Source organism: Mobula hypostoma, chromosome 30 (genome assembly GCF_963921235.1).
Source record: "Mobula hypostoma chromosome 30, sMobHyp1.1, whole genome shotgun sequence".
Lineage (NCBI taxonomy): Eukaryota > Metazoa > Chordata > Chondrichthyes > Myliobatiformes > Myliobatidae > Mobula > Mobula hypostoma.
This window is the reverse complement of record NC_086126.1, coordinates 10,795,724-10,808,497: the sequence shown is the minus strand read 5'-3', so window position 1 is coordinate 10,808,497 and position 12,774 is coordinate 10,795,724. Positions and strand designations below refer to the sequence as shown.

The 12,774-nt window shown below is 49.7% G+C and overlaps 1 protein-coding gene across 4 annotated transcripts in view; it reads right to left on the bottom strand.

Moving 5' to 3' along the window:
• The window catches only part of ltbp3 (latent transforming growth factor beta binding protein 3), a 287,951-nt gene extending 276,293 nt beyond the window's left edge, over positions 1-11,658 (bottom strand). Inside the window, exons 1-2 of one of the 4 annotated variants that reach the window (XM_063036411.1) lie at positions 11,570-11,658; positions 10,565-10,847 (exon numbers count right to left, since the gene is read on the bottom strand). In XM_063036411.1, the coding sequence (XP_062892481.1) occupies positions 10,565-10,805 (241 nt within the window). In that variant the 5' untranslated portion in view covers positions 10,806-10,847; positions 11,570-11,658. Of the gene's footprint in view, positions 1-10,564; positions 11,071-11,569 lie in introns of those variants that run through there. The other 3 variants (XM_063036414.1, XM_063036412.1, XM_063036415.1) reach the window with 3 other exon arrangements.
• Positions 11,659-12,774: the final 1,116 nt, after the last annotated feature.

The window sequence follows — 12,774 nt, the reverse complement described above, 5'->3', positions numbered from 1 at the left end:
AATAACTGTTCCTGAACCTGGTGGAGTGAGTCCTGAGGCTCCTGTGCCTTCTTCCTGATGGTTGAGGGGTAATAACTGTTCCTGAACCTGGTGGTGTGAGTCCTGAGGCTCCTGTATCTCCTTCCTGATGGTTGAGGGGTAATAACTGTTTCTGAACCTGCTGGTGTGGGTCCTGAGGCTCCTGTACCTCCTTCCTGATGGTTGAGGGGTAATAACTGTTCCTGAACCTGGCGGGACGGCCCCCAGCCCCTATTCCGACCGTGTTGGGCGTTGCATTTTGCGATACACGTTCGGCAAATAAAGCTCATCTTTCCGTCGTCCCCTGTTCTCCTGCCTCCTCCCCGTAACCTTTCACCCCCGCCCTGACCAATCAAGAGCCCATGAACCTCAACCTTAAACGCACCCAGTCACCTGGCCTCCACAGCCGTCTGTGCCAACGAATTCCACGGACTCACCACTCCCTGGCTGAAGAAACTCAGTTCTAAATTGATGCCCCTCTATTCCGAGGAGATCTGACAGAGGAATGACTGCACTATCCACACTCAAGACAATGTGGAGGGACAGCAACGTCACCATGAAGTACAAGATCAGACTCCCGCATGCACTGGTATTCTCCATCTTCCTGCACACACGCAAGACATGGACCCTCACAGCAGAGCTACAGAGGAAGATACCAGCATTGGAAATGAGATGCTATCACAACACCTTGGGCAGGAGAAGATGGCGGCACGACGCAGCGCGCGCAGCTCTCCGGTGAAATGATATTGTGTTTGTAAGTAGGATGTTGTACACAATTCTGATTTGATGGAGGTAGCTGTGAGAAGCACGGAGGAGCATCTGGAGAAACTTCTGAAATGCCCGGTTCGCTGCCGCTGCTACTGGGCGATCGAGAATCTCCGGAGGGATAAGGCCCCAAAATCCCCGGCTTTGCCCGCTGTTGGCGACTGGGGCCGGGGTCGAAGCGCTCGGCAGAGATGGTGCTCGGCGCTCGGTGTCGGAGGGCTGGTCGGAGGCTCGAAGTTTTCGGACGACTCAGAGTCGGACTGTGGTCGGGCATGGCAGGGAGAGTTTTCTTCCTTCTCCCGTCTGCGTGAGATGTGGGACTTTCGAGAGACTTTGAACTTTTTTAACCGTGCCCATGGCCTGTTCTTCATCAAGTTATGGTATTGCTGCACTGTTGTAACTATATGTTATTAATTATGTGGTTTTTGTCAATTTTTCAGTTTTGGTCTGTCCTGTGCTTCTGTGATATCACACCAGAGGAATATTGTATCATTTCTTAATGCATGCATTACTAAATGACAATAAAAGAGGACTGCGTGTCCTCATAATTTAATCTAATCTCATACTTGGACCACATCACAAACGAGCAGGTCCACAAGACCACCCAGCACCTCACTGGCCCCCATGACGACCTTCTCGCAACGGTGAAGAAAAGAAAGCTGAGATGGTAAGGCCAGCTAAGAGGATCCAGTGGCCTTGCAAAGACCATTCTAGAAGGAACCGTGGAGGGGAAAAGAAGGAGAGGTAGACAGAGGAAAAGATGGAAGCACAACATTAAAGAGTGGACAGGGAGAACATTTGCGGTGACCCAGGCTCTGGCACACAACCGCGACAGATGGAACAGACTGGTGCAAAGCTTGTCGTGACGGTGCCCCGACGACTCCGCCAGCAGTTAAGGGCGCAAGAAAGGAAGGAAGGATACAAAATTATGAGGGGTACAGATAGGGTAAATGCTTTTTCCACTGAGGTTGGGTGGGACTGCAACCAGAGGTCACGGGTTAAGGGTGAGAGGCGAAAAAGTTCAAGGGGAACATGAGGGGAAACTTCTTCACTCAGTGGGCGGTGGGAGTGTGGAACGAGCTGCCGGCTCGAGTGGTGAATGCGAGCTCGATTTCAACGATTAAGAGAAGTTTGAACAGGCACATGGATGGCAGGGGTATGGAGGGATAGAGTCCCGGTGCAGGTCGATGGGAGTGGGCAGCTTAAATGGTTTCAGCACAGACTAGACGGGCCGAAGGGCCTGTTCCTGAGCTGTGCTTCTATATAGTGTGCAGGCGAGCACCTCTGCTTTTGCTCCACGCCGAACCTTAAAGTGGATGGGCTACAGCAGCAGAAGACCGCGCTGGCTTCCATGTTGTGCCAGATACACCATGACCACTGAGCCAGTGTCTCGTCACCCAAACCCAAGAAACTCCTTCCACCGACAACTGGAGTTCATGTGTGACCATCTCCCTGTAATAATTATCATTGCAGAGCCCGGCCGGTGGGAGTTGCCTCACAATAAGTTCCTGTACTCCTCTACGTTCTCCGTCCCTCCTGCATCTCCCTCCCTCCCTCCTCAAACGTCCAGGCACTAGCGTTAGCTTTTTGAAAAACAAAAGGCCGACTTAATCTCAGTCAAATAACCCGGAGAGCTCGGGCTTCTTCAATCCGGACAGGCAATTGAACTCTGTGAAGAACTCCGCTCCGTCAGATGTACGGTCTGTCATCTGGGAAAGCGAGGAAGTCGTAAGGTCAGTCCGTGGCCGCGATGAGGCCGCCCTCAGGTTGGAGGAGCAACACCTTGTATTCCATCTGGGTAGCCTCCAACCTGATGGCACGAACATCGATTTCCTGAACTTCTGGTAATTGCGCCCCCCCGCCCCCGGTCTCTCCTTCACCATTCCCCATTCCTGTTTCCCTCTCTCACCTCGTCTCCTTCCCTGCCCATCGCCTCCCTCTGGTGCTCCTCCCCCTTCCCTTTCTTCCCCGGTCTTCTCCCCTGCCCGATCAGACTCCCCCCTTCTCCAGCCCTTTATCTCCTTCACCAATCAACTTCCCAGCTCTTTACTTCACCACCTCCTCCCCTCTCCCGGTTCCACCTATCACCTACCACCTCGTACATTTCTCTCCCCTCCAGCCGCCAACTTCTTACTCTGACTTCGCCTCTTTCTTTCCAGTCCTGATAAAGAGTCTCGACCCGAGACGTCAACCGTTTGCTCTCCTCCACCGATGCTGCCCGACCTGCTGAGTTCCTCCAGCACTGTGTGTGTGTGTGTGTGTGTGTGTCTGTGTCTGTGTCTGTGTCTGTGTCTCTGTGTCTGTGTGTGTGTGTGTGTGTGTGTGTTGCGTGTTGCGTGTTGCTCTGGATCTCCAGCATCTGCAGATTTTCTCCTGCGAGTCATAGCGTCTCATGGCACAAGGAGAAAGAGGGCAGACTCCGGGGGGAGAAAGAAACAACCAACGTTTCCTTCCTCACTCAACAGGTCTTCCGATTTTTTTGGAAGCTCGCCATGGAAAATACGATCCAGATTTATCCACATAATTACAGAGACAGGACTCACCAAAGAGGCTCGGGGACTCTGACGGTCAAGAGCTGGGAGGGACCAGTGTGGACTCAGAATGCCATCACTTATATTTAAACCAGTTGACTCAGAGCTCAAGATCAACATAGAAACAGAGAAAATAGGTGCAGGAGTAGGCCATTCGGCCCTTCGAGCCTGTACCACCATTTATTATGATCATGGCTGATCATCCAACTCAGAACCCCGCCCCAGCCTTCCCTCCATACCCCCTGATCCCCGTAGCCACAAGGGCCATATCTAACTCCCTCTTAAATATAGCCAATGAACTGGCCTCAACTGTTTCCTGTGGCAGAGAATTCCACAGATTCACCACTCTCTGTGTGAAGAAGTTTTTCCTAATCTCAGTCCGAAAAGGCTTCCCCTTTATCCTCAAAACTGTGACCCCTCGTTCTGGACTTCCCCAACATCAGGAACAATCTTCCTGCATCTAGCCTGTCCAATCCCTTTAGGATTTTATACACTTCAGTAAGCTCCCCCCTCAATCTTCTAAATTCCAGCGAGTATAAGCCTAGTCGATCCAGTCTTTCTTCATATGAAAGTCCTGCCATCCCAGGAATCAATCTGGTGAACCTTCTTTGTACTCCCTCTATGGCAAGGATGTCTTTCCTCAGATTAGGGGACGAAAACTGCACACAATACTCCAGGTGTGGTCTCACCAAGGCCTTGTACAACTGCAGTAGTACCTCCCTGCTCCTGTACTCGAATCCTCTCGCTATAAATGCCAGCATACCATTCGCCTTTTTCACCGCCTGCTGTACCTGCATGCCCACTTTCAATGACTGGTGTATAATGACACCCAGGTCTCGTTGCATACGCAACATCATATGTTATTTCTTCTTTTGAAAACAGAAGAGCTATTTACACTTCTTTTGTGCCGTTAAGAATAATATCTGCACTCGGGATAAGGCGTTGTTTAAGGTGCTGGTGAGGCCTAATTTTGGAGCAATTTGTGCATTTCTAGTCACCTACTCACAGGAAAGGTTGGGGAATGCAGAGGAAATTTACAAGAACGTTGCCAGGACTTGAGAACCTGAGTCACAGGGAAAGATTTAATAGGTTAGGACTTTATTCCCTGGAACATAGAAGATTGAGAGGGGGTTTGATAGAGGTGTACGAATTATGAGGGGTATAGATAGAGAGAATGGTAGCAAACTTTTCCCGCTGAACCAGAGGTCATGGGTTAAGGGTGAAAGGTGAAAAGCTGAAGGGGAACATGAGGGGAAACTTCTTCACTCAGAGGGTGGTGAGAGTGTGGAATGAGCTGCCAGCACAAGTGGTGAATGCGGGTCTGATTTCAACATTTAGGAGAAGTTTGGGTCGGTACGTGGATGGGAGGGGGGAATGAATAGAATTGAATTGACTTTATTACTTACATCCTTCGTATACATGAGGAGTAAAAATCTTTACGTTACGTCTCCGTCTAAATGTGCAAGGTGCAATTTATAGTAATTTATAATAAATAGTACGTACAACAGGATAATCAATATAACATAGATATACAGTTGTGTCAGCGTGAATTAATCAGTCTGACGGCCTGGTGGAAGAAGCTGTCCCGGAGCCTGTTGGTCCTGGCTTTTATGCTGCGGTACCGTTTCCCGGATGGTAGCAGCTGGAATAGATTGTGGTTGGGGTGACTCGAGTCCCCAATGATCCTTCGGGCCCTTTTTACGCACCTGGCCTTGTAAATGTCCTGAATAGTGGGAAGTTCACATCTACAGATGGGCTGGGCTGTCCGCACCACTCTCTGCAGAGTCCTGCGATCGAGGGAGGTACGGTTCCCATACTAGGCAGTGATGCAGCCGGTCGGGATGCTCCCAGTTGTCTATGGTTCCGGTGCAGGAGCAGTTCGGATAGCTACACGGACTGGAGGGGTATGATCGAGGCGCAGGTCGACAGGAATTTTTATCACCCGGTAAATAAACAGCATAAAACAAGTACAGAACTTTTGCTACTTAGGAAGCTGGGTGACATCAGATGGCAGGTGCGACTTGGACATCAAAAGAAGAATAGGGATGGCAAAAGACACCTTTACCAGAATGAAGAGTATACTGACCAACACTAAACTAGGCATGACAACCCGCCTCAGAGTACTGAAATGTTACGTTTATCCAGTTATGTTATATGGCTCAGAATGTTGGACAATATCTAGTAACATGAGGAAATGAATTGTAGCAGCAGAGATGTGGTTTTTGAGGAGGATGCAAAGACGAAACGAATATCTAACGAGGATGTCATGAACAGAGCAAGCACAAAAAGTGAAATAATGTATGAGATCATGAACAGGCAACGTGACTTCATTGGACATGTGATTAGGAAAGATGAGTTAGAATGCACGGTAATTCTGGGAAAGATTGAGGGGAAGAAAGCAAGAGAAAGACAAAGACAAATGATGATGGAGACAGCAGCCAGAGAACTGGAAATGAATACCAATGAATTGATCCACTTGACCTGAAACAGAAGTGTGTGGGCCATGGCAGTCAAAGCTCAAACTGGGCACGGCGCCTGATGATGATGAAATAAATGGCGGGGTGCGTCATTTGCGTTAACAACCAACACGCCCAAGGGTGTGCTGGGGCAGCCCGCCCGTTCCGGTGCCAACATAGCACACCCACAATGCTCGGCTATTGAACGACCGAAAGAAAGGAGACCATTCTGCCCATCGCACCCACTCTAGCCAAAGTCAAACCTCTTTGGTTAATGCTCTGTTCGGCCCTGCCAGCAAAATGGTCTTCCTAACAGTACAGTACTCCCACAGCACTGCCCTCCCTCCCAGGCGGAAAAACAATTCCCTTAAGTTTATCAAAATCTACCCTCCTCCGTCTTCTCAGAATTACAAGCTTTCTGAAGAAATCTCTTCTTAACTCAGTCCGAGCTTGGCGAAAGGTCTCGAGTAAAAAAAAAAAAAAAAAAAATCATTTGCTGCTTCATTTGGCCGCAAGGATAATCATCAGGTCAGGGTTTCAAGAAAAATTTTTCCACGTGCCATCTTGGGCACACGTGCCGGATGTTCGCCACCCCTGTTAGATACTTCAGATTGAAGAATCAAATTTTTAGTGTCTATAGCACAAGTTCCCCTCAGTTGTCTGGACATGTGAATCATGTCTTATTTCTGAAACACAATGGGTTAAAGTCTTTCCTGAATCAGACTGTGGAAGTGTCTATCTTCGCCTCTGTGGCCCTATCTGTTCAGTACTGGTACGGACACTCCCGATAAACAGTACGCACACTTATATTAACCAAATAGCGAAAAAAGTATGCTTATTAAAATAATACTTTTTTTTTTAAACCACAGTCTCAGGATGTAGCAGAATTTCATACTGGGTTATGGCAAAACTGCACACGAGGCAGTTTGGTTAATTTTTCAGCCCTGGTGCTTGGAAAGAGCGATCAGCATGGTCGCCTGCCCTCTTCACACACGGCCCTTTGAAGCTCGTCCATCCCAAATATTTGTCCATTTCCAGCGAGACCTGTTACTAATTCTGCTTCTGCTGCTGGGGCTGAGCGGAGAAGGGCGAGGACGTGGGGCGACGTCGCACGGAGAGAAGATTCTTCCCAGCTTATCCTTGCTCTCGGGACGGTCGATTCGATTTTACAATCCCGGCGCAAAGACAAACAGAAATAACTTTACTCGGTGCTGCTTGTAAGGATTGAACTCTTCCAATGGCTCTTCGTATTCCTCGTCCTCGCCCGGTCTGCCCGAAACGATCCCGTCAAGTTTACTCAACAATGTGCTTAAGATATCCTTCCGACAGGGCACCCAAAACTTGACACTACCCTTAACTTGGGATTAATCATGAAAGTCAGTAACACACACGCACACACAGTGCTGGAGGAATCCAGCAGCAACTATTGTTGTCCCCCGACCCCCTCCACGCCTTGTGACGCATTGGGCGGCGACGCTGCCACCTCTGTAGCGTTTGTCTATTTTTTTTAAAAAACAAGGCCGAGTTGCTAGCTCGACGCTCAACCCAGCACGGGCGGAAAGCGCGCGAGGAGCCGGCCAGATTCAAACCCGGGACCGGTCCATCGCCAATGCTACTGCAGCCCCAGCCAGCCTAGGCCGCGCCGATGGAGAGGAATAAAGAGCCCGTATTTCGGGCTGAGACCCTTCTTCGGAATATACTCCAGATCCAGCCCACACCGTCTCTGAGCGTGATCGGACTGCGTCGAGGGAGCTTAGTTTCTAATTCTTAAATTTTTCTTTGTGCAGAGGGGGCTTTACTCTGTATGTAATCTGAGCTGTTCGTATCCTGGGAGAGTTTAACCCCTTGCTCTCTCTTTCTGTGAATGCTTGACAGGACAGTGCACACTCTGTGTCTGACCTGTGCTGGTCCAGCCCTGGGAGAGTTTTTGTTGGGACAGTGTAGAGGGAACTTTACTCTGTATCTAACCTGTGCTGTGCCTGCCCTGGGAGAGTTTGATGGGACAGTGTAGAGGGGGTTTTACTCTGTAACTAACCTGTGCTCTTCCTGCCCTGGGAGAGTTTGATGGGACAGTGTACAGGAAACACGTGGCCAAGTGGTTAAGGCATTGGACTAGCGACCTGAAGGTCGTGAGTTCAAGCCCCAGCCGAGGCAGCGTGTTGTGTCCTTGAGCAAGGCACTTAACCGCACATTGCTCTGCGACGACACCGGTGCCAAGCTGTATTGGCCCTAGTGCCCTTCCCTTGGACAACATTGGTGTCGTGGAGAGGGGAGACTCGCAGCATGGGCAACTGCTGGTCTTCCATACAACCTTGCCCAGGCCTGCGCCCTGGAGAGTGAAGACTTTCCAGGCGCAGATCCATGGTCTCGCAAGACTAACGGATGCCTTTATATAGAGTAAGTTTTACTCTATATCTAACCTGTGCTCTTCCTGCCCTGGGAGTGTTTGATGGGACAGTGTATCTAAACCACAGTGTGTGCCCCTGTCCTGAAAGCATGTAATGGGGCACAGGGCAGAATTTTACTTAGTCACACACACACACACCAGTCCTGACAAAGGGATTCAGCTCAAAACGTTGACTCCTATAATTCAGATGCTGCCTGACCTGCTGACTTCCTCGCACATTTTGTCTACATTGCTCTGGATTTCCAGCATCTGTAGAATCTCTCAGTCAACTAAGCATCTAACCCTGCACAGGGAACGTTTTGAGAGAACAGAAATCCTCCCCAGTAGGGACTGGAACCCGGTGGGTAAGGGGATATTAAGTGTTTGTCACAGACTACCTCTGATCTGTCACTGATTCAAAGACAACCCCAGCAAGGAAAACTTCCAGTGAACAGGAACAGGTCAGACAACGAGCTGTAGATCGGGACGCAACTGTTCAAGCTAGCGGGTCATTCTTGACCCGTGAGGACACATACAATGCAGATTAATGTAGCTGCACCCCGCAGGACATTTCCAAAGGGCCCAGCCGGTGTTAATGAACCAAAATAGAAACCAGGCCATTTATTAGGATAGGTGGCATAGACACACTCGAAGTTGTAAATATTAAAATGTCTGTGGGGGGTGGGGGGGGGGAGGGTGGATTCCAGCACTTGTGAAACGTGTGTCTTTCAGCGGTGGGTGGATTGAAGGTAATGAGGCAAGAATAGACAAGACTGGGGGGGGGGGTTTCCACTCTGCCCCCACCCCACAACAAATAAACAAACACACACACACTATCATAAATAGACAAAGATCATACACACACAAAATCACACACCTAATCACAAACACACAATCTCTTTCTCACATGCACACACACCATCACAAATAGACAAAAACACACACACGCTATCACAAACACACAGACAAGATCACTCACACAGGGAAATAAACATGCAAAGATCTCTCTCTCTCACACACACACAGAAATAGACACATAAGATCACACACACACAATCACAGACACCCAAAATCTCTCTCTCATACACACACACACACACACACAATCGCAGACAGGCATACAAGATAACGCACTCAGAAACAGACACACAAGATCTTTCTCTCTCTCGCTCTCTCTCACACACACACTCAGAAATAGACACGCAAGATCTCTCGGACACACGCAGAAATAGGCACACAAGATCACACACACTCAGAGATAGACACACCAGATCACACACACAGAGACACAGAGAAATAAACACGTAAAGATCTCTCTCTCTCAAACACACAGAAATAGACACGCAAAGATCACACACACAGAAATAGACACGCAAAGATCACACACACACACACACAGAAATAGACACGCAAAGATCACACACACACACACAGAAATAGGCGCGCAAAGATCACACACACACAGAAATAGACACACAAGATCACACACACAGAAATAGACACACATCACACACACACACAGAAATAGACACGCAAGATCTTTCTCACACACACACACTCAGAAATAGACACTCAAGATCTCTCTGACACACGCAGAAATAGGCACACAAGATCATACACACTCAGAAATAGACACGCAAGATCACACACACACAGAGACGCACAGAGAAATAAACACATAAAGATCTCTCTCTCACACACACACACACACACAGAAATAGACACGCAAAGATCACACACACACCAGCCACAACCAGACTCCCACTGTCACACTCACAATCACCAACACTTGGTTTCATCCCGTGCCTGTTAAAACGTTTAACAGCTTCCTTCACTAGGCAGCCTGGGTAGTCGAGCTATTCCACCATAGAGCGCCTCATCACCCCCAAGCCTTCCTCCCCAGCAGGGATACCAATGCGTGCCGGGGACGGGCTGATTTCCACACAACCCTCCCACCTCTCTCCCCCCACCCCATAAAGCTCCCCGCGTTGACATCACAACAGACTGGCAGTAACTGGGCCAGTTGCTCCAAAGAACTAGCACAGACCCGAGGGGCCGAACAGCCTTATTTACAGCTTGAAAAGATGCAGACTTTCGCAAACTGATCCTATCGCTATTTCTTTTGTGGGGGGGGGGGGAGGCAATCGTTCCAATACACCACCTCCCTCTCCTGCCACAATCTTTAATTCCGATGAAACTTCTTTTGAGAAACAAGGAGTATAAACGTTATTTGTAACCAGGTGCGCGCTCTCTCTCTGCAAAACATTATATATATACAATATATATATGTGTGTGTGTGTGTGTGTGTGTGTGTGTGTGTGAATATATACAAATCCTCCACGTTGTGTAGTCGTAAGGTGAAGCCTCTAAACAGCGATGGTTAGTTTTAATAAGGACGCGGAACTCACCCACTCGGAAGCCGGAGCCGGTGAGGGTGTCCGCCGCCTGTCCATTCTCGCTGATCAGGGTGGTGGTGTTGCCTCTCTTGCAGCTGTCCTGGCAGTGACCCTTCATGCACGTCCTCTTGCAGATGGTCGGGGTGAAGACCACCTTGAAGCGCCCCTGCGAGGGCTCCTTGCCCTGCGCCGAGGCCGCGGGCAGCCGCAGGAAGCCCAGGCACGCCAGCACGCTGAGAGCCCGGTAATCCATCCGCTCAAGAGGGCCCGCTCCTCCCGGTGCGCCGGGACAGGACTGCTGCAGGAGAACGCAGACGGCGAGGGAAGTTCCGAATCCACATTGGGCAGGCGGGAGGGGAGGGGAGTTGGGGCGGCGGGGGGTGTGCCCTTGCAAGCGGGGAAGAAAATACCCCCTTCTGCAGAAACACAGCTGGGCAGGACACGAACTGGAAGGCGGTGGGGGAGAAGTTTAATTCTTAAATTGGCAAGGAAAACAAAATCTTTTTTTTAAAAGAGAGAGAGGGAGCCTTGTGGACGATCCCTAGGCGGGATCTGGATTGTTGGCAAGGCTCCAAGGAGAGACTCGGAGTGACTGCTTGCTGTGTTACTGCGAATCCGTAAACACAATAACTCAGCTGTGGCTGTCAGTCCCCCCACCCCTCACCCCTCACAGTCCCGGTTCAGGTCTCGCCCGCACTCGGTCGCCGTGCCACGCTTCGGCACCCCTCGCTCCCGTGGAGAACGAGACGCCCCCCCCGCCCCTCAGATCGCTGGTCAAACCGGGGGGGGGTGGGGGGCCGGAATGAGAGAATAAACGCCACTGATTCTCTCCCCCCACCCACCCCCGCCGCCTCACACACTTGTAGAAGAGTTTGTTTCTGAGTCCAAAGCGCAGAAACGGGCCCTTCGGCCCATCTAGTCCGTGCTGGCACCATTTAAACCGCCTACTCCCGGGGCCCACAGCCCCCTCCCCTCCTCTCCCCTCCCCTCCCCTCCCATCCCCTCCCATCCATGTACCTGTCCGAACTTCTCCCAGTCGCCGAAATCGAGCTCGCACGCACCTCTTGCGCCGGCGGCTCGTCCCACTCTCTCGCCGCCCTCTGAGCGGAAAAAGTTCCCCCTCCTGTTCCCCTTAAACTTCTCAGCTTTCACCCCTAAACCCTGACCCCCTGGTTATGGTCTCACCCAACCTCAGTTGCCCGCTTGCATTTACCCTATCTATACCCCTCATAATGTTGTATACCCCTATCAAATCTCCTCCCAGTCCCCTTAATCCAGCCTAATCTCAGGACAATTTATAACGACTAATTAACCTACCAACCGGTATATCTTTGGACCAGGGGAGGAAACCCAAGCGGTCCCGGAGAGAATGTACAACTCTGGGCAGTGGCGGGAATCGAACCCGTATCGGCTCTACTGTTGTGCTAATATTGTGCCGCTCTGATGTTTTGTATTTTTTTAAAAAGTGTTTGCTATAAATTAATTTACCTTTGTAAAATGCAACGAAGTGATGGTACTGCACTGCCGCTAGTGGCAAGAGAGTGTAACTACAACGTGACATGTTTACATATAAATTTGCCAATAGGTTCTTGATGGGTGTCAAAGGTTACGGGGCGAAGGCAGGAGAATGGGGTTGAGAGGGATAGTAAATCCCAGGAGGTTCACTAAAATGATTCTGGGATCGAAAGGCTTGTCATGCGAGGAGCATTTGATGGCTCTGGGCCTTTACTCACTGGATTTCAGAAGATTGAGGAGTGACCTTGTTGAAACCTACCGAACGTTGGAAGGTCTCAATAAAGTAGATGTGGAGAGGATGTTTCTTATGGTGGGGAGTCTAAGACCAGAGAATAGAGGGAGAACGGAGATGAGGAAGAATTTCTTTAGCCAGAGAGTGGTGAATCTGTGGAATTCGTTGCCACAGGCACTTGTGGAGGCCAAGTCTTTACATATATTTAAGGCAGAGGTTGCTAGATTATTAATTGGTCAGGGCATGAAGGAATACGGGGAGAAGGCAGGAGATTGGGGGCTGAGAGGGAAAAATGAATCAGCCATGATGAAATGGCAGAGCAGACTCGATGGGCTGAATGGACTAATTCTGCTCCCATGCCTTATGGATTTACACCAAAAGTTGACACAGATTGGTATTTTTTTTAAAATATACTCATTTTTACAAACGGCTGTGCAGCTGTTAAAGCCAGCTTTTATCACACATTCCTAATTAC